General features: G+C 33.3%; 1 protein-coding gene and 4 non-coding genes across 5 annotated transcripts; 4 read left to right on the top strand and 1 right to left on the bottom strand.

Annotated features, from left to right (window-relative positions):
• Window positions 1–5,743: 5,743 nt before the first annotated feature.
• Window positions 5,744–5,837, top strand: LOC142611463 (small nucleolar RNA Z223). The gene has a single exon (XR_012840047.1). It is a non-coding gene; the product is annotated as a small nucleolar RNA Z223 (small nucleolar RNA).
• A 97-nt stretch (window positions 5,838–5,934) lies between these two features.
• On the top strand, window positions 5,935–6,042 carry LOC142611467 (small nucleolar RNA Z278). Its single transcript, XR_012840050.1, has one exon. It is a non-coding gene; the product is annotated as a small nucleolar RNA Z278 (small nucleolar RNA).
• A 91-nt stretch (window positions 6,043–6,133) lies between these two features.
• On the top strand, window positions 6,134–6,250 carry LOC142611464 (small nucleolar RNA Z278). The gene has a single exon (XR_012840048.1). It is a non-coding gene; the product is annotated as a small nucleolar RNA Z278 (small nucleolar RNA).
• Window positions 6,251–6,915: 665 nt separating this feature from the next.
• LOC142611476 (small nucleolar RNA snoR97) lies at window positions 6,916–7,020 on the top strand. The gene has a single exon (XR_012840059.1). It is a non-coding gene; the product is annotated as a small nucleolar RNA snoR97 (small nucleolar RNA).
• A 2,964-nt stretch (window positions 7,021–9,984) lies between these two features.
• LOC142610298 (cation/H(+) antiporter 20-like) lies at window positions 9,985–20,103 on the bottom strand. Its single transcript, XM_075782084.1, has 4 exons — window positions 19,653–20,103; window positions 18,482–19,504; window positions 11,077–12,000; window positions 9,985–10,599 (listed from the first exon to the last, which is right to left on the bottom strand). Exons 1-4 carry the CDS (start codon window positions 19,830–19,832, stop codon window positions 10,228–10,230), a joined length of 2,499 nt encoding a protein of 832 aa, XP_075638199.1. The 5' UTR covers window positions 19,833–20,103; the 3' UTR covers window positions 9,985–10,227.
• Window positions 20,104–21,951: the final 1,848 nt, after the last annotated feature.

Here is a 21,951-nt window from a genome sequence, read left to right as displayed (position 1 = left end):
AAAAACCTACTTCTACTTGAGAAAAGAAGAACAATTTAACTAGAAAAAAAAAAATCAAAATCCTAAATCAACTAGGAAAAAGATTTTATTTGAACTTATAAAAGCAAATAAATCCTAATTCCACTAAGAATAATAAAAAAAAACATAAAATATTAAAATGTTTTATTCTCCCTTAACCGACCTGCATCACTAATCCTTCTAGTGTTTGAATTAAAAAAAAAAAAATTGGAATGCCCTTTGAGGGCTTTAATTTTCTATCTCGTTTGGTGGATAATTGAAGCTTGGGGCTGTAGTGATCGATTCTAATTATTTCGTTTAGGTTCAATTTTTGTGTTGGGTTTAAGTTCAGAGATGTCATAGGTGGTTATAGAATTAGCGTTATGGGAAACCAGAGTTCTTAATTGGGTCACTTCTTTATGGAGTTTTTATAATTGGATCTAATTATGATATTTGGGATCTGGCTATCTGGGAAAGGATTTCTGAATAAAAATTAATCGTTTTTGAATGATAGATAGCTTCATGTTTGGGTATCGAGAATAAATAAATAAAAATTCATGAAAATGTGATTAATTTAATTGTGTGACTGTATTGGGATGGGTTTCCCAATATTATTTTCCATTTTGCCTTGAATAGAAACATATGTTTGTATTATAAAATAGTGATAACTTGAAAATGGTATATTGACTTTGATTAATATCAAAATCTTATGACCAGTTTGGATGGAGATGGAATAGAGTAGAATTGGTGGAAAATTAACTACAAGTCAGGGTGGTCTTGTGACCACCCTTACATTAACATAGAGCTGCCACTGCAAGTTTGGCCTTTGTCATTCATAATATCTAAAGTGACCCTCAATTTTCAGAAGCCAATAATAATAATAATAATAATAATAATAATTTTTACAATTCTTGAGGTAACAAGTTGAAATCGTTGTATAATAAAAGTGATATTCGTGCCATTTAGTAAAAATAATGTTATACTAATTACAATTTGCCATCTTAGTAAGTTATAAAAAAAAATTATGAAAATTTTCATATATGTAGTAGTGTTGATTTATTTATTTATTTATTTTAAGAATACATCCAATAATGGGAGTCCCTGTTTCATTAACCAATTAAAAATGTGGTCTCCATTGAATGCCAAAAATTGCTATAAAATAATAATAAATAAATAAATAAAACACCTTGTTCCATGATCCTTTCACTTATATTAAGGAAATTTCAAATTTTATTATATTAGCTTTATAAATTGATGTGTCAACTTTTAAATATAAGAAAAAAAAAGTAATTAAAAAAATCAGTTAAGATAAAATATAACTATGTTACCATATTAGAATTTAGCACTACAATAAAAATGGACTATGGTGACGAAACTTTTCATCACGATATATTTTTTATTTTGTTGCCTAAGACATATGGTGACATAACAACATTCATTATGTAATCTCAATCGTCGAATGTCCTGGTGACAAAAATTTTCGTTATTAACATGTCTAAATTTTTTTAATAAAAAAATGATAGGTGACAATATTTTTTTTCACCTAATATCTTCATCACTAAACATTATATATTTAGAGACGAAATAAATTTGTCACCATTGGTTTTTAATTTGTATTTTTTTTTATTTGACCATATATATAAGGTGACGAAATATTTCGTCACTGATTGTATTTTTTTTTTTCTAATTTTCAATTTCAATAGATTAGGAGACGAATTATTTCATTACCAATTTCTGCTTATATTTAGAGTTCAACCTATTAGTGATAAAAAAATAAAAAATAAAAATTTGTCACCATTTTTTTAATTTATTTATGTTCTTTACATTTACTTATCATTAAATTCACTTGTTCATCCATAAACAAATCATTCATTCATTTCCAACCACATCCAAAAACAAATCATCCATACAATCTAAAAAGTAAATTAAAAAACCATCATATCATTAAAACCATTATTGAAGTAAGTTGTTCACAAAGCAATTATAACAATATTTAGATGAAAGATGTTTTTCATACATAACAAAAATGAAATTAAGTGCAAGTAGCGCCACAAAAACTGTTTTTTGGCCACCAATCTCATATTTGCACAAGTATTAAAAAAAAATACATCAATACCATTGAGCTAAAACATTAATTCTGTTAGTAATATAATATAAGCATTTTTTAAGAACGGGTTAAAAGTATTATGTCACCAATGCATTTAAGTTACCACAACTAAAAAACAAAAATTGGTTAATGCTTGATGTATTCAATTCTATACCTTCTCAAAAAAAAAATGTATTCAATTCTATATGTACTTACCACCGCACACCTTTAGTGCAATGATCACTCCACAATAACTCAATAGATGTAAAGTAATAAGATTGTTGTCATACATGCCATAGGCCAAAGCTAGTCTGCATTAAAGTTTGGATTTGTTCCTTCACTGTCTAAAGTTACTGTGAACCACCAGTGCACAACCAAATATATTTTAACAAATCCAAAATGATATTTGTGATTCAAAAAAAATTAAATATATCAAGCTGTCTGAAAATGTTGATAAAGCTTCACAATACAGGTATAATTTCTTTTAAAAATATAGGTAACTATAAATTTTGATTTTAACCAAGAACCTCACCCGCCACCTGTTTTTATGTACTAAGTTCCACAGTTCATTGGCACCCATTCATAGAACTTATCTCCATTCAATCAATTGGATAGTGGGAAACATCTTTTGCAAAGGCTTAATTATTTCAATGTGACACAAGTATTTGAACCTTTTTACCTTCGTTTTCTTATCCTTCCTTGGCACCCAGACATGCTATATTCTACAAATACATGGAATCTCATTTTTGTTCACAGCTGCCATGCTTGCCTTAATCTACTTTATCCATAGAACCCCTTTAAACTGGTGTGCCAGGCAGAGAATGAAAGAAATGAGTTAGTCACCGCTTGCACGAGGAATACATGTTTAAGGACTATCCCAAGAGAAAATTGATGGGTCTTGAAATCAGTGGCCCATGTAAATCATGTGGACAACCAACCTTATGACAGAGCAATCTATTCAAAGACTTAAAAAAATATGGGAAAAGAAATGAAGCAGACAGCCAACTCCAAAAATGAAATTGCAATTCAGAATCCTACTCTCCTTTCTAATTATACTGACCATTCTAGAAACTCTCATCAAGTGGCCATTCCAATGTTAACAAAGAATCAAAATGGCTTTGATGGGCGAGAATGCAAAAAATGCAATCAATTGTATCTACATCATTCCCAGTTTTAAAAACAATTGCACAATTCATAGCTTAACCCATTTGTTTCAAAACTCAATTTCTCTGTGCCACACAAATTAAGAGAGACTAACCTGCTATAATGCTATCATAGATTGACTCTATAATTATCTGGCCTTCTCACAAGTTCCTCTGGTAAAAACAAGGTAAGTACTAGATAAATACAACACTTCCCAAGAAAATGAAATAAGATTTTATAACGACTCAATTAAATACAAATTCTTTAGTGAAAAAAAAAAACTTGGAGAGATTACATTTTGTCCATCTGTGGTTTGCCCGAAAAACACTTTATCTACCTGTAATTTAAAAATTGGCACTTTACCCACCTGTAGTAAGCTCCGTTTATCTTTCGTTACCCACCTCCGTTAAAAATAGAAGTAAATTTGTATTTTTACTACCCTTTTATGTCACTCTCCTCTTAAAACATAAATAACTAAAAAATCAAGAGAAAAAAAGATCTAAAAGATAGGTTTTGTAATAATTAAATCCTAACTTTTAATTTAGATCAGAAAAGATTGTCCATATTTACAAGAATGTTGAAGCCGTTGAAGATATCCTTCAAACAAATGAAGACCTTGTTGTGAGGAGCAACACTAAATTGTTGCCTAGACGTCTTGAATATTCAAGACTTATAAATGCAAATGCAAAGGATCCTTCAAATGGTCAATAAATTCAGTTCAATTCCATCGAAATGCACAATTGCTACTAGCTGCAGGATTGGATCAAAAGCTTAGATTTTTTTTTTTTTTTTTCCTGATTGATGGCAAACAGAATACCAAGATACAAAGTATCTTGACGATTGCCCCATTCGAAAGGCATCTTTCTTGCCCGATGGGTCTCAGGTTATTATAGCAGGAAGGAGAAAGTTCTTCTATAGCTTTAATTTAGTGAAAGCAATAAAATTGGCCCCTTGGTTGGCAGGGAGGAGAAAAGCTTGAAAGTTTTTGAGGTTTCCCCTGATTCAAGTACAATTGTCTTTGTTGGATATGAAGGTTATATCTTGCTAGTTTCTAAGAAAACAAAGGCTAGGTTTTATTTTATTTTTTTATAAAAACTATCTCTTAGATCTTCTTTTCTCTTAATTTTTTTAGTTTTTTATGTTTTAAGAGGAGAGAGATATAAAAAAATAACAAAAATACAAATTTACTCATATTTTTAACAGAGTTGGGTAATATGAGACAAATGTAACTTACCTCAAGTGGGTAATGTGTCAATTTTTAAACTATAAGTAGGCAAAATATTTTTTGAACAAACCACAGGTAAGTAAAGGATAATTTCTCCAAAAAACTTTGTTGAGCTTTTTATTGATTTCTAATCTTAAGTGTAAATTTTCCTTAAGTCAGATTCAAATTAGGCCCTTCTCTATTTTTTTGTAGATGGTTTTCGAACTTTGAACACAAACCAAACAAAACTTGTTCTAAAACGCCACAAGTGATTAATAAAAAACTGGGGGTTTTTTTTTTTTTGGTATAGCCACTGGCCAGTGAACATGATAGTAACTACAATTTCCATTAACAGAGAGAGAGAATATCATAACACAATGAATTAACATGGTTCAACCTTAGAGGTTAACATTCACAATGGAAAGGCTACATAGGAAATGCACACATGACACAGCTTTGAAACAAAGAATGGAGAGAGAGAAAGAAAGAGAATGAAATTGACACAGTTTAACCTTATAGGCCTAAATTTACAACAGAAAAATCTTGATGACTATACATCTTTACTAGACTTGGACATTGGCTAGGATTGAGCCTTGATATCTTTAAAAAAAAAAAATTTAAAAGGGAAAAGTTGCATTTTAAACTTTATAATTAAAGAGTGTAACAAATTAAACCTCATAGTTTTAAAAGAATTAAAATAAACCATGAGGATTCAAAGAGTAACAAATTAATCCCTCAATTTATTTAAACCCCAAACACAGCGTTATTCCACTTAAATGAGTAGATTTTTCTCAAGGCTTAATTTGTTACTTTTGAAAATATAAGATTTAATTGGTTATTTTTTAAAATCTCAAGAATTAATTTGTTACTTCTAAAGCTATAGGGTCAAATTTTAATTTAAAAATATAATTTTATTAAACTAAAATATAATTTTACTAAATATTAATTTATTTTGTTGTTAATGTGACACTAATTACATGTGTTATCAATTTAATTTTTCAGTATTAAAATTTCAAACTATTTGGAAAGAATTTTCTCCATTTTAAAATCAATCTATTTAATTCAAATTATATATCACAAATTTCACAACATATATAATGTTTTTAAATTTTAAATAATGTGATGTTCAAGAATAAAATCTTGGCCCTATACCTTCAACATTTTCCTCCTTTTCAGGGAAGATCTTGGTAAGCCTAGGACTGAGTTGTCTAACAAGACCAACAATTGAAATGAAGAGAAATTATTTCACAACATACGACAGTGATTCTCTCAATTACATTTTTCAATTTAGCAAAATGTGAGGTTTGTTGATAAATTGGCAGTGATGATGAAAATTTCAGTTTTAAATGCCAGTTCTGCTTCAGAAAATTCTTGATTGATAGAGCTGTTTTATGATCTGAGCCATTAAATACACAATACACCTTTAAGATATCTTGTTTGAAAACTGTTTCTCAAATTTGTATAACTTCTTGTTTTTAAATCTATTATTTCCCAATTGATAGATTTCGATGATGATTTTAACATGTTTTTGAGGTTAGTTTGCTTCAAGCCCCTGCTTACAGGGAGAACCTACTTGAGGCTGCTATACCATATATAGTATGAAATTTCTGGATTATTCTGAGACTTTTATTAAAAAAAATTTCAATCTTGACCAAATTACCTATTTTTTTAGTTTAGTTTTTATGCTTTTAAAGATTAAAGATGCCTATGATGATCCAATCCACCTTGTTGAGGTGTTGTGGAGCCCAGATCCTGCCTAGCAGGGTGAACCTACTTGGTGAAGCTACACTTAATAGGAAAGTAATGGATTTAACTGAGGCTATAATTATATGTGAAATTAGTTTTCATTTTATGTCCCTTGTCTTAGTATTTGTGATAGATGTGTTTAGTGTAATTAATTGTGATTCCTTTCTTGACCTATGTAACCTTTTTGATATTGATGTTCAATTCTCCATTGTTATTGTGTTTTGGAATTATGTTTGTTATTTGGGTTATTACTTCATGTTACAACGTTTAGGCTGCCTTCAAGTTTTGTGTTTCATAAAATATAATCAACCTATGATGTTTTTCAACCCAACTTGTTTGAGGGGCGTTAGATCCCAAGACCCTGTTTTTCAGGGAGAACCTACTTGGTGTATCTGCGTTTTCCTTTGACTGAAACAATGTAATGTTACAACGTTTAGGCTGCCTTCAAGTTTTGTGTTTCATAAAATGTAATCAACCTATGATGTTTTTCAACCCAACTTGTTTGAGGGGCGTTAGATCCCAAGACCCTGTTTTTCAGGGAGAACCTACTTGGTGTATCTGCGTTTTCCTTTGACTGAAACAATGTAAACTGAGGCGCTTATTGAATTACTGTCTCCTTGTTTTCTTATTCAGCATTGTCTTTGAATGTCTAATTTACTGCTTAGAGTATATGAAATCTACTTCATGGAAACATAGCATTGTCGTTCTGTTTGTTATATATTGAGTTTTAACTATACTCATACCCTGGTGTGGGTATAGAGTCTGAAAAACTCAGACATTGTGTGTTGTCATCAGCTTCTTCTCCCCATTTACGAGATTGGAGTTAAATAACAGCACTACATTCCAATTCTCTATTGAACCTAACTGAGCAAACCATCTATAATTTGAGCAATGTTATATGATCTACTCATTCAATTTCACGTTCCGAGTAGGCTTCTATATGTGTTCTGAAAATGTTTGTTAAAATTTCTAGGAAACATGAGTCCTATTAGTTTGAATTTAAGAACCCCAAGACCAATCAACTCAAGATGCTTCAAATTAAACAATGAGCCCAGCCCAATGAACTGTTCTCATGGCAATCATCTTGCGGTTTCTTGTCTTGCCAAGTAATAGGATTAGTAGTGACACTGAGGGTTGGCTTGGGTTGCATATTTTGCTTCCTCAGGTGGGCCACACGGATACATCTTTTGGCCAACCTGATTGTGCAATGTTATACCCTTCCATCCAATTGGAATAAGAGAATCTAGAAACATAACATTTTTTGTCACAACTCTAATGTGGTCGTCACAACAACATAAGATAATTGTAATATATTGTGATCCTGAAATAACTCTTGAAACAAGGAAGAATTGAATGAAATGATCAACTGCAAACGTGATGAACTCTTTGCAGGTATGTTAGCTTTCTAGATTAATTGTTTTGGTATTTTATTTATATTGGGCTGTTATGTTTATTCTAATTACGCTTTTGTTGTTCACCCATACCTCTTTTTGTTTTCTAATTTTGTAGTTCATAGCTTTTTTATTTGTGGTCGTCTGATTTGGAGGATCAATTTAGCTGTTAAGTTTGATTGTGTTTGTGGTTTTGGATCCTGAGCTCAATACTGATACCATGAAACGAAGAAATTTCAATGCCTATCAAACAATTGCCACCAATCTCCCCATTCACAGGCACCTTCTTTCTCATTCTTTCTCTCATTGGAAAACCAGCAATTCAGTTTTCTATTTTTCTTTGGATTTTGAGTTTTGGTAAATATATATTACTTGGTTTCTCAATCCAAATTTTTTTTTCCACCTTTGGTTTATCAACCCCCCCTCAAATTGTTCCATTAAATGATTATGGAAAATTGGTTTGCATCTTGGATAGTTTTCATCTTAAAAATTAACATGCAACATAAGAAACTATAGCTTTACCAATAATTTGATCATTGTCTTAGACGTTAACATGCAACATCAGAAACTACAGATTTATCAATAACTTGATCATTATCTAGACAGTGATAGATAATGTAGATATTCAAATATAGTTGGTGAACATGCACGTTACATTTTTTTTTTATAGGAAATCTAGTGGAAGCTATTTACTTCATGACTGGAAAATTTGGTTTACATCTGAAGCAGTCTCAGAATTTATAATGGGTGGAATTTCCTCAATCCATGTTACTAAATCATCCATAAATTAGGCATACTTGGCTAATCCATGCACTGCCTTATTTCCTTCTCTTCAAATGTGGCGTACTTCAAACTGGCATAACAACTGCATGTGATGTATGGTACCTGCAATAATATTGGCAATAGCTGCCAAAGATTGTATTCTTCTGTTTCCTACTTGATGCCTTATCATGAAAAAAGCAAGTATTTTTATCCCTGAATTTTGCCCAACAACTATGTGATCTCTGATGCCACATATTTTCCTCCATCACATATAATTTCAATTGGTTCAATTATTTTCTTGTCTCTCCTATCTGCTCTTGGTTTGAGAGACCAACAACATGTGCCTCCAGTGTTTGCGAGTCCTTTTGCATACGTTATATGTTCTGCCCCATGTGTCCAAAGACCCGTGAGTTCCATCTTGTTAAGGCAGCCATGCAATTCTCCAAGCAACCTTCAATTGGATTTGCCCCTCCCATGTGCACCCCCGCTTCCCACACCTCCTTTACAACCTCCTCACTCTGATCATGTTTAAGTCACATAGATTTAAATCAAAAAAGTTTGGCACTTCTTTTAGTTTTTTGTGTGGACTGGTCTAATCTCAACAATAAGACACTGGTCAGAGGCCAAATTTGCTAGATGAAACAGCCTTGCTCTGGGGAACTTCCTTCACCACTCCATTGTGACTAGAGCTCTATCAATTCTTTCTTTAAATCATCCATAATCCCTCCTGTCCATGGCTTAAGTAAACCAAGATCCTGCATAGCCCAAGTCTCTCAGCCCCATATTTTCTAAACAATCTCTAAAATTTGTAATTTGTCTACTAAACCGGTCCACCCCCCCCTTCCTTCTCATTGACACTAAGAATTTTATTGAAATCTCCTTTTAAATTATGAAGTTCAAAGTCAAGTTGAGTACGAAGGTTTAAAAGAATTTGAGCAAACCATTTATAAGTTGGTGGCCTAATTGAAAACTAGAGATGAAAAACAAGATATTATGAATTTTAAAAGGCATAATTTCGAATACAAATTTTCTATCACTTTTATGTTTCACCAATCATTATATTCTTTGAATTTTAGAATAACTTTTATCTCCAAAAAAATTATTATTTTAATTATTATTTGCGAAGGCCAATCATGGCCCTCGCAAATAATTTAGTATTAGTGAGGGTATATATTTAACTCACACAAAAAATAAACTTTTTACAAGGGATTTTTATTGTCCCTCGGAAATAATTTGGTGGGAATATTTCTCTTGAAAAATTTTGACATTTTAATGATTGTTTGTAAAGGTTGATCTTGGCCCTCGCAAATAATTTAGTATTAGTGACGGAATTTTTTTAACCATCACAAATAATACACTTTTTGTGAGAGTTTTTAATTGTCCCTCGCAAATAATATGGAGGGAAAATTTCCCTCCAAATTATTAGCATTTGTGACGGCTACAACACATAATTGCGACAACTTTTCTTGTTGGTCACAAATGTTTCACATTTTACCAAGTATTTGCGAGGGCATTGTTTTGCCATCAGAAATAGAATTTTTTTGAGAGGGCTTTTTGGGTCCGTCAAAAATTCTTGGTCGCTAATAGGCATTTTTTTTGTAGTGGCTCTAGATGGTCGGATCCTATATTGTTAGTAGCCGAACTAGTTGCAGCTATTACGAGCAATAATTCTAGTACCATACAATTTCATACACACATTACAAAAACTGTCTTATGTGGCAATTTGTGCTTGACAATCTGCCACTAAATTATCTATTACTATCATATGAACTCACCATTTTTTCTTTGTCACTCACAGTTAGCCACATTGAATAATTGTGGCAGTGTTATGAAAATGTATGGTGCTAGCATTGATGTTGTGACAACGCATGTGTACACTTTATATATAGTTGTTTTGATCAAACAAAATCCTTTGAAATTTCTGGCACACTTGACGATTCATCAGTTGTAAACTTCTCATGCTCAGTTTGCACTACTACCTTTGACACAGGAGCCTCCTCTGCATGGGCATTATCATGTTGTTGAATCACAAGCACTGAAGACACAATGCCATGGGCTGAAGAGGTCAATATATCTCCAATAGGCCCTAGCTCTGCATGCTCAGCTACTATATTTGATGGGAACCGACCCTTCCCTACAACTATAAGATCATAGTCTCTACTCTGCCCTATTGTCAACACCCCCTCTACGACATTGCTAGCCACTTTCTCTTTGAAATCCACCCCGCCACACTTGCGTCGAAACTCAGCAACTGCAGTCTCATCCAGCTCCTGTTTATGTACAGAAATTAATTGACTTTGGTGCATGCTATACGACCAATTAGCTGTTACAAACATATATACGGTCTTTTTTTTGTAGGTAACAAGGTTACATAACAAAAATTTTACGACTTTCTTTCACATCATTCGATATGACAGATTATGCTTAGTGTAAGATTTTTCAGGTGGGATCACTACACTAATCATAATCTACCAACTTTGTAGGCATGAAAAAAATTTGAAAATTTTAGTACGTATCTAAACTTAATGATAGTACTGACGTAGTCGTCTAATAGAAAGACTAATGGCCCAGTTTTGATAGAAGGGGAGAGATGGAAAAATAAAGTAAAATTGACCGAAAATACGGAATATTAATCTTTCTATAAAATTATATTTCATTAAGTTTAATTTTTGACCAACTCTATTCTGCCTCTTTCCCTTTTCCTTTCCCTTTCCCTTTATCCAAATTGAATTGAAATAGTATCTTACCCTTTCTTTCTCACAATTCATTTTAGTGGTGGAGCAGCTAGAGGTTGGATCACTACACTGTGTCTGGGCCGGTGAGAGCCGCAACATCTCGCCCTTAGACTCTTTCCCATCCTTCTCAACGAACCTTATAACTGTCACCATAACTGTTGGATGCTCCGCTATCCTACCACCCAATTCCAAGGCCTCGCGATCATCAGGTCCACCTAAGAAGATTATGCAAACCCTATGAGCCACACTAGAATTAGGTCCTGGATTCTGGGTCTCACTACCCAAACCACGGTCCACAAGCACAGCTACTGAGCATGGTGCGTGCTTTAGTACCCTCTGGTTCACTGCTCTCCAACTTTGGGACACATTCTCAACCAACCCATCTCCCTCGTCTCTCCATTGTACATGGAAGGGCAAGATGATCATCGTGATCCTCTTTTTATCTGCCACGTGGCAAATATCCTCATGCATGGTAGACATGGCCGAAATGGCTGTGGTAGGCCGAACCATAACTCTGCTTAATTGACTAAAACCTTGGAATGCTTCAGCCACTCGGTCATGGCACTCGCCTCGGCGAAAACGATTAAAGAAGGGAAAACCATTTCTACGGACCCGATGGACCATGACGATCGAAGAAGAGCGTTCTGTGAGCTCGACTAGATGCATGACAAAGAGTTTGAGAATGGAATTCTTAGTGCTTCGAATGGACTCAATGAGGGTAACGATGGAGGGTACATTTCGAGGGTCATGAACACAAGCAAGAATACGAAGCTCTTCTTTGGAGTCATCGGTCGTGGTCAAGTCACTCAATTTTCGATGAGTTCTGGTGGAGAGGCCACGAGCTGGTCTATAAATGGTCATGACTGTTGGAGTTGTGATGAAGGTGGTGAACAATGCCATGAGGACTAGAATAGCAAATGTCTCGTCATTGAGTACCTGCATGTTCAACAATTTACAAAGAATTAGAATCAAGACTCAAATATATATATATATAGAACTCATGCAATTTACTCACAGTATCTCTTATAGTTGAAAAGTAAAATTACTTTAAAAATTATTTTTAAAAATGAGAATAAAACTGTGAAATCCAATTTTAAAATTATTTTTATTAAAAAAAATATTTACGAATCTTGTAAATAGTGCATAAGATCTAAAAAAAACTCAGACACACTAAGGGTCTGTTTGGATAGAACTTATTGCTGAAAACTGAAAACTGAAAATACTGTAGCAAAATAATTTTAAAATATGTGAATAGTACCGCGAGGCCCATTTTTAATGAAAAAGTGGTTAAAAAGTGAAATTTGTGGGTCCGTGAACAGTGCACAAATGCACTTTTCACGGAAGACAAGTCAACATCTGCGGCTGGAAAAAAAAAAAAAAAAAGAGGCTTGAAACGCAACGCAAAACGCAGCCCCTTTTCAGTTGAATCCAAACACATTCTAAGTAAAATCGCAGATGCACGGAATCCAATGGTGCACTCAATTATACTCCTAATTTTAAAAACAACATCTAGTTCTTTATTCATGAATGATCATGTGGTGCGTTCGTCTTGTCATAAAGTCGTTACAACACCTTTAAGCCTAGTGGCATTTTGCTTCTTAATTAAAGGGATTGTTTGATTCGTTTCATTTCAATCAAAGTTGTCAATTCCCTTCCTTGTTTATTCCGGTTAATTCATTGAACTAGAATTTTTTGATGTCAATTTACTTCATGTACCGTTTTGACTCTTTTGAGGTTATATATATTACAGAATAAATATATCAAAGACTTCATCACATAATGCTAGCTAAATTATATCAAATTATTAATTCAAAATCAAGTAATATACATTTTTAATATCATCATTACATAATATAACATATCATATATGACAAAATGAAACAAAAAACAAATAAACATACTCTTAGGGCATGTTTGGTAAACTATAATAAGCACTGTAATATAATAATTATTCCTATAATTTATCTATTAAGTAGTTTGGTTATGTTTTATTACAATGAATAATTATTCCATATGAATAGATATTCTCTAAAAAGGTTGTAATAGTTATTCCTTAATAGATGTAATAATTTTTATCATTAATATATTACTAAATAAATAAACTTTCCATATCACCTAACAATAACGGAAATAAAAAATCTTCAAAAAAATAACTCATATCTCTAAAATTTAAGATATATTATTTTCTAGGAAATATAATTGTATGAATGAGATATTTCCTATTATAGATCTTAAGTTTTATTCTAATGTTACAATTCACAACCAAACTAATGAATATGTTTAGTTATTCCATTGCAACACATTTTATTCTTAGTAATAAAAATTACCATTCCTATTGTAATTCACATTTAGTGTACCAAACATGCCCTTAATGATAAAGATATGATAAGAATATATATATATATATATATATATATATATATATATATATATATATCATGTGAGTAAAGTAAAACAAGAAAAACACACATTGTTAATGAAAATAATGGTAATAATAAAATTTCAAATATGAGTAAAATATTCGTCTTAATTTTATGAAATTTAAAATTTCTATTATAAATTGTTTAGTTTTTTTATATTCAATTTTCATTGGTGAATATAAAATTTTTTTTATATAAGTGGGGGAGGGGAGCTTTTATAGAATTTAATGGATAATTTAAAATTTTTAATTTATTTTATCATTAAATTAGTTTTAATTAGATAATAAGAATTTAAAAAAAAATAGAAATGTGGATATTCAGTTTGAACCTTATATATATAAGGATTTATAACAAAAGTTGTGTAATTTTTTTTTTTCTTCTATTTTCTTTAAAAAAAAAATTGTAATACCCTAAAGTAATTACTTTGAAAAGGGTGATGTTTTAGCTTAAGTGTTGGGTTGGCTGCTTTTAGGTTGGGCACAAAGTGACTGCCCACTAATTCCGATTAAAGTCGGTGATTTTTCTTGTCCCGGCATGCGCCATGTTCGTCATTAATCTCGACTGGTATCACATCACTTTTCCCTTGAGCTGACGTTGTGGGGTTGGATGTTGAACCGTGCTAAATATAAAAGGTCCGTCCACAAAAATAAATCATTCATTTTTTGAAAATATTTTAAGAAGAATCGAAAAACTGTTAATAAAAATTAGTAATTTTTTCATTTTTTTATAAAAAAAAAAAATTTAAATGATTTACTGAGATATATGTTAGTAAAACTCAAGATAAAATAAATTCCATAATTTTTTTCTTTAACTTATTTCATGTTATGATTTGTACAACATCATTTAAACTTAATCATCTTAATATCAGTTTTATTTTATGGGCCTTGTTAACTAGTGACTTTAGAAAATTTATTAATAAATTATTTTAAGAAAGTTTTATTACTCTTATGAAAAATATAAAACATTTTCAAAAAAATTAATTAATTTTTTTTCTTTTTTCATAAAATTTTAAAAAAAATCTTAAATCAATGTCCTTATGAATATGATAACTTTTTACTTATTTATAACAACTTCTACTTATCACCTCAATGATTCTAAAAATTATTTAAAATTTGATGTGAAAGGAACTATTTGGTTTAATGGAACAGTTGAGCAATCATGTCAAATTGAGAATCAAACCTATCGGTTGGAAAAGGTACGTCATTCTTCTTTGTTTTATTTTATTTTAGATAAAACGATTCCTTTAATTTTTTATTTTATTTTAAATAAAGCAGTATCTGATCTAATTTTTATATCTTATACTCGGCATATATGCCAAGTGTGAGACACAGGGGCGGACCCCACAGTGTGTGGGACCCGCCCCTGTGTGAGACACCCGGCATATATGCCGGGTGCAGGATATACCATCTCGTATCTGATCGATGATTCCACTTTTATTTATGAAATACTTAAAAAATTCTATAAACCAATAATATGATATGGATGAAAATTGACACTTCTTAAATTTATAACTCATCATTTAAGTTTTTTAAGTCCACCTCTTAAGTATTTCCAAACAAACCATAAATTCTTAAATCTTCATCTTTCATGATTGCACTTTGGAGAAAAAAATTTTGCCACACATTAAAAAGAAATTAAAATCAACTTCCTAAGTGATATTAAAGCAAATTTTACAGACACATAAAAAGGAAACGGACTAGAATAATGTGTTTTGAGGAAGAGAATCAATTGGGGACAAACATATATAGTAAAGAAAGTCAAGATCTAAATGGAAATTTCAATTGGTAATTCCCAATGTGGTCCACACCACAATAATGTATAAAACAAATCATAGAGATATAGTGATTGGGTCGTTCACGCGGTGCCAAAAAAAAATCCAAATTCCTCTTATGACTAACATGTAGCGATCCCATATGGACCCATCTAGGCCAGAGGAACATTATTTATTTATTTTTATGAATAAAGAATTGGACTCGCTACATTATAAATTGAATAAAGTACATAATCATCATTTTTATTTTATTTTTTATGAACAATTACATTTTCATAGTTATAATTGCAAGAAAAGAAAAAGTTAACATATGTTCTATAGGTATTGATTTAGATAAAAAAAAATTAAAAAATTCATAAGAAAAAGAAAACAATTAATTATTTTAACAGCTTTTTATATTTTTTATGAAAGTGATATCAAAACTTTTTTAAAATGGTTTATTAATACGGAAATGTTAATGAATTTTCTAAGGGTATTTGTTAGTGAACCATTTTAGAAAAAAATTTATAGAAAAAGAAAAATAACAATTAATATTTTGACAACATTTTCTATTTTCCATAAAAGTGGTGTCAAAATTTTCTTAAAATAATTTGTTAACAATTACTCTAAGAGCATCAATTAACATGATCTTATTAATAATTACCCTAAGAGTACTAATTAACATAACCCAGGTAGAATTGCACTTTATTAATCTGAGTTGTCAAACGAAAAGTTATAAATTGTGATACCTTATCAGATCTATTGTTATCATTATTACATGTAGTTAACCAATTTAAAATTATAATTTCTTAATTAATTAACTCTATGTTAGTAAATCAATGAATTGTAAATTCCTATTCTCTTCTAAAATGTAAAGGTGTAATCAACGCGCATTTTTGGCGTGTTAATCACTTTATAAGAGTCTGGGTTCAAGTCTTTAGGAGAAAGCTCTACACACATATATACTTAAATTATTTTAGAGTAGAATCTATCTTATATATTTAAAAAAAAAAAAAGTAAAGGTGTATCTAGAAACTTTTTAAGGAGTGCCTACATTTTTTTTTTTTTTTTGGGACAGAAAGGTGTCTACTTTAAGAAAGCTTTGTATCATAGAGAATCTAACTTTTATACTTTTGCCCAATGATGTACACCAAAAAATTGAGAGGTTTGGCATGGTTTTTTAATTCATTATCAGCCCTTTACTCTACACCACTTTTCATTACCACCACAACCACAACCAACAACAACAACAATAATAATAATAATAATTATACTAATAATAATAATAAAAACTATCTTCTGATAAAATTCGGCGGAAGGAAGATTGATCAATGAGAAGGCTATAATATGAATCTATTCAGAAAACGTGTTTTGCACTACCGTTTGAACAAAACCAAACAAAACAAAAACTTTTTGTTTTTTAGTCCATCTGTTTGGCAAAATTAGGCGAGCTTTCAACTTTGGTTGTTTTTTTTTTTTCTATTTTTTATATTTAAGCTACGAAAACTAATATTTTAAAAATAAACGAACTTTTATCTTTTAGATTTTGTTAATGGGTGTTCAAATGCATTCATTAAGAAAAAATCTAATGGACTCAACCACATAGGAAAATAACAAAAATAATAAATAAATCTCTTTGTATAAATTCTACTCTAATTTGATCTAAGTGTATATGTGTGTGTGAAACTTTTTCTTGAATACTTAAACCACTGCTCTTGCCCCCCACAAGAACTTATACTTATGGAGTGACCATCACACCAAGTAGGGGTGTCCACAGGTCGGGTTGGCTCAGGTTTGGGCCCAACCCAAAACCGACTCGACTTTGTTGGGTTGAAGGACGACAAACCAGCCGCCGACTACGAAAAACTACAGGTCGAGTCGGATCGAGCTTGGGTGGACGGTGGTTTTTTCTTGACTCAACCGAGAAAAAAAAAAAAAAAAAACTTGGTACAAATTTCACAAATCTTAAGAACAAATCTACAAATCCAAATATCAGTAACTACAAATCCGAAGAACCCAAACAGAAATCGAGAGAAATAATAGCAAATTTAAACTTGTATGAGATGAAAACAAAGAAACAAGAAGTGTTACTTGCAGATCAGCGATGATGCGAAGCTCAACGATGGTGGAGGTTCAAAGATCTAAAGATACAGATTGGCGATGGTGCGATGAAGGAGACCCGTAGCTCAGTAATGGTGGAGGTTCAAAGATCTAGAGATTCAAATTGGCGATGGTGTTGGCTAGCGATGGCATTAGCTGTTAAGGGTGAGAGAGATTGAGAGCGTGAGACTCTGAGGCGAGACTGAGAGAGCAAGTGGACAGAGAAACTAACGGTGGGTGAGCTGGTGATTGTCTAAACTAGAGTGGAGAAGTTTGAACTAGAGTGGAGACTGGAGAAAATAAAATGACTAAGAACTGGGTTATATACACGATCGGGTCGAGTGGATCGGGTTTTGGAAGCGAAGATCTGCCATCCGACCTGTTAGAATCGGTTTGGGATGCCAGGGACCCGCCACCGACCGCCAGGTAGTCGGGTCGGGCGGTTGCCGATTCAGGTCCGGTCAGTTTATCCAAGTAGGTTAGGTCTGCAGTTTGGTTGGACAGGCCTAACACCAAGAGTGTGTAGTGGTTTAACCAAGCACTTCATTCGTTCATCGAACTCTTATTTTTTTAGTAACCATCACACTAAGGGTAAACGGTGATTTAACCAAGTACACTATTCGTTCATCAGACTCTTATCTTTTTCTCTCTCCTTAGTAAAATCCATAAATAAATTATTTAAAATTATTAGATATAGTATTTATTAGGAAGGTGTGTTGGTGATTTTCATTGTAAAAACTTTATTATTTTAAGGCCCGTTTGGTAATGTTGTTCTAACAACGTTGTTTAAGTTTTTTATAAATACGTATAAGTAAAAATGTGTTGTAAAAATATGTATTATATTATTTAAACAATAAAAACTGTTATTTAAATACTCTATCAAACCACCCCTTTCAGCATTGAAAAATCAACCCCATGAGCTGTCCAACGTACTAATAAAGTTTTTTAATATGACCAAGAAGACCTCTGGGTATTTCGAAGGGTTCAAATTTTCTTACTCCAACTACTAAATTATCACAAAAAATATATTTTATAATTGGTATAAAACACCATTAATAGTCAAACTCAACAAAAAGTCCAACAAAAAAAAAAGAAAAAAAAAGCAATGTTCTTAACAAACAAAAAAAAAAGTGAAAAAAGAACTAACCTTCTTCTCCTTGCCAATGTTGAGAACAATGAGCTCAACCAAACCTTTGGTATTCATTAGCACACCTAGCGTCAATGATTCCCTCACTGGTATCATAAACATCATCGCCGCAGCAAAAGTCCCAAGAATTTTCCCAGCACACGCAGTGGATATAACCAGCGCCAATAGACCCCATGCCTCTGCGCCTCTTATTTTGGCCACATCGGTCTTTAACCCACTTGCAGCGAAGTACAGAGGAAGAAGCAAGCCTGCAACGAAGTCCTCTATCCTCTCTATCAATATTCCAGCAAAGTTTCCACTTTTTGGGATTGCCAATCCGAACACAAATGCTCCAAAAATGGAGTGAATTCCAATTAAGTCAGTGATAAACCCAGAAACCAACACTCCAGCCAATGTTAGACAGATATATGCTTCATCAACCACATCTTGTTGCTGCGCGCATCGACGAGCAACCCATTTCATTGCAGGTCTCATGATGACGAACATGAAAGTAACAAAAGCTGCGCCAGAGAGAAGAACCCAGACTGATACCAAGGGGTTCTTATGGCCTCCATTGTTGCCGTCGGCAAGTGCCACAGCTAGAGCTAATAGGATCCATGCTGCCACATCGTTCAACGCAGCTGCAGCCATGGCAATCTCACCAATATCTGTTGTTAAGAGTTTGAGTTCAGCTAAAATGCGTGCAAGGACCGGGAAGGCGGTGATGGAGAGAGCAACTCCCATGAACACGAGGAATTGGCCGTAGCCGACTTTATCAGCTCCATCTATGGTTTTTCTGAGGACAAAAGCGATGCCTATGCCGCAGATGAATGGGAGGGAAATTCCGGCAAGTGCTATGCCTAAAGCTCTTTTACTACCCCGACGAATTGAGCTTAGATTGAGTTCAAGACCTACAAGGAAGAGAAAGAAAAGGAGGCCGATACTGGCTACAGATTCAAGTATAGGAGCGCTCCATGCGGGAAATATTCGGTTCAAGTACTTTTTGTTTCTTCCGAAAGCCGACGGTCCGAGTAGAATTCCACCCTGAAAAGTGAAAACAAATAATTGAGTTAATTAATCAATGAATACGTTCGAATATATGCATCATCTCTCACCACTTATGAATCTCATATTGGGACCCACATAGTGTATCGATGTTTAAGATAATTATTGATATAAGAGAGAGTCTTACGACTATTTCTGCAATGACTTTGGGTTGACGGAGGGGTTTGAAGCAGAAGGCAAGGAAGCGGCTGACCACAAGAATTAGGACGGTTTGAACAATTAGGAGAGGAAAGGCATAGTCTAGGGGATTATCGCCTTGCCAAGCTCCATTTGATGAGGTCTTAATGGAGGTTATATTGACTGGCATGTTTAATAGTGATAAAGCTGTGCTAGGATTGTTCCTGTGTGTTTCATCAAAGAAATTAGATTTGAGGGGCTTTGTTGGCAGTGAGGAGAGATAGGTCGGATTTGGAGATGAGCTAAGCAATTATTGAGAATGGGGTGGGTCTAGAGCTTTATAGAAGGAGCCAAGCTTGATCAGGTCCACTACACAGACCAGTCTGTCTTAGAGTGACTACACGTTCTCGGGGCAGGACCAGAGCACAATTTGGGCAGTGATTGGATAGAGCCAAGAAATTTCCTTCGTTTCATAAATGCTCAATATTCATAAAAAAATGACGGGGAAAAGGGTCCTAAAAATGTTAAAACTAAATAAAAATGTTAGACCTACAAAAATCATTTAGAGATGTTATGAATATTATAAATTTTTCGATCTAGAATTCATTATTGTTGTATATGAAATCACACCAAGATATAATTTAAAAATTTATTTATTGAAAAATGTTATGTTCACAATATTTTTACAATAAATGTTAAGTAGTAGGTTGTTACTAATTATTATTGTTGGGTTAAAAAAGTGTGGTGGACCTTTTTTGTGTTTTGGGCTAGATTTCTCCTATTGTACCACGACCCGTGATTCTGAAGTAGGAGAATTGAGACTGGTCTAACTAAAACTCACCTTAGGCCAGTTTGTGCGCAAGTTGGGTCATCCCTGTGTAGACGCGTCTCGGCAGGATCCTTGAATGTACAACGTGCTCAAGGCAAGAAAGATTGTTACAGATATTTACACCAAGAAACACGATACGGAAAGATAAATAAATAAAAACATCTCTACAAATAATAATAACATATAAATAACACAACAAGGGAGAACAACGAGGTCGTGTCAAAGCGATACAATCACGAATGACATAATTACTGATGGAGCACAAGTTCGTCAGTTGTAGTGAGGTCGTCCAGACGGGACCAGACTGATGAATCACGGGTTCGTCAGTTGTAGTGAGGTCGTCCAGACGGGACTAGAGGTCTGCTTGTGTCGCGACGAAAGAAGAAATTCTCCGGAATGGTCACTGGTGTGGTGCCTGCCACAACGCCTCCGATGCCAAAGTTAGTACAAGGGAGTTTATAATAATAGACTATAAGAATGATTAGGGATATCTTGTAACTATGTTCGTACCTTCTGTTGGCAATGCGTGGGCTTTATATATGTTGTTCTAGATTCTAGCCGTTGTGGCAGTTATTGTAGCTTTAATGCCTCTTTTAGTAACGCTTCTTGCTGAGTAATGGGGTTTTAATATGCCTTCAACAGTTCGTCCATGGTTCTGTAACCATCCGGGGTGTTATTGGTGGCATTGAATGATCCTGCTATCCTCATCAGTGACGTGTATACTTGTTTAGGCTCGTTTTAGAGAGCGGTCTCGTCAGTCCCATCAGATGCCTTAGTCTTGTCGGTAGTTGAGTTCGTCAGTCCCATCAGATGTCTTAGTCTCGTCGGTAGTTGAGTTCGTCAGTCCCATCAGATGTCTTAGTCTCGTCGGTAGTTAAGTTCGTCAGTCCCATCAGATGCCCTCGGATTCTGTGGTCGTCATGATGTGCCATGACGACCATAGAAGATGAAAGTTTTTTTTTAATAATCTTTTGGCTACGTCAGTAGTGTACATCCGTCTAAGTGGAATCTTATCACTAGGCTTCGTCAGTAATGTACATCCGTCTAGGCGGAATCTTATTACTTACTTCGTCGGTAATGTACATCCGTCAAGGCGGAATCTTATTACCTAGCCATTTTGGATGATATTTTGGCTTCGTCAGTAATGTACATCCATCAAGGCAGAATCTTATTACCTAGCCATTTTTGATGATCTTTTGGCTTCGTCAGTAATGTACATCCGTCAAGGCAGAATCTTATTACTTAATTCGTCAGTAATGTACATCCGTCAAGGCGGAATCTTATTACCTAGCCATTTTTTATGATCTTTTGGCTTCGTCAGTAAACCGACGATCTGGACACTCCCTCTTTCGTCCTTTACGTTCGTCCTCCCTTTTTCCCCTTTCTTCTGTTTTCTCCATATCTTTAATGGCAGCTAGCGCATCCTCAGCATTCATGTACTTTTGCGCCTTTAAGAACATTTCTGCCATCGTCTTAGGTG

The sequence above is a fragment of the Castanea sativa genome, chromosome 9 (genome assembly GCF_040712315.1).
Source record: "Castanea sativa cultivar Marrone di Chiusa Pesio chromosome 9, ASM4071231v1".
Taxonomy (NCBI): Eukaryota; Viridiplantae; Streptophyta; class Magnoliopsida; order Fagales; family Fagaceae; genus Castanea; species Castanea sativa.
This window is presented reverse-complemented; position numbering and strand designations above follow the sequence as displayed.

What these genes read in the sequence shown, in the direction of transcription:
- LOC142610298 (XM_075782084.1), bottom strand. Translation starts at nt 19,832, where the DNA reads ATGCCAGTCAATATAACCTCCATTAAGACCTCATCAAATGGAGCTTGG. An exon ending in ACATTGGCAAGGAGAAGAAG is followed by an intron (nt 12,001 to 18,481) that starts GTTAGTTCTTTT and finishes TTGAACATGCAG; the next exon opens with GTACTCAATGACGAGACATT. An exon ending in TGAATTGTGAGAAAGAAAGG is followed by an intron (nt 10,600 to 11,076) that starts GTAAGATACTAT and finishes GTACATAAACAG; the next exon opens with GAGCTGGATGAGACTGCAGT.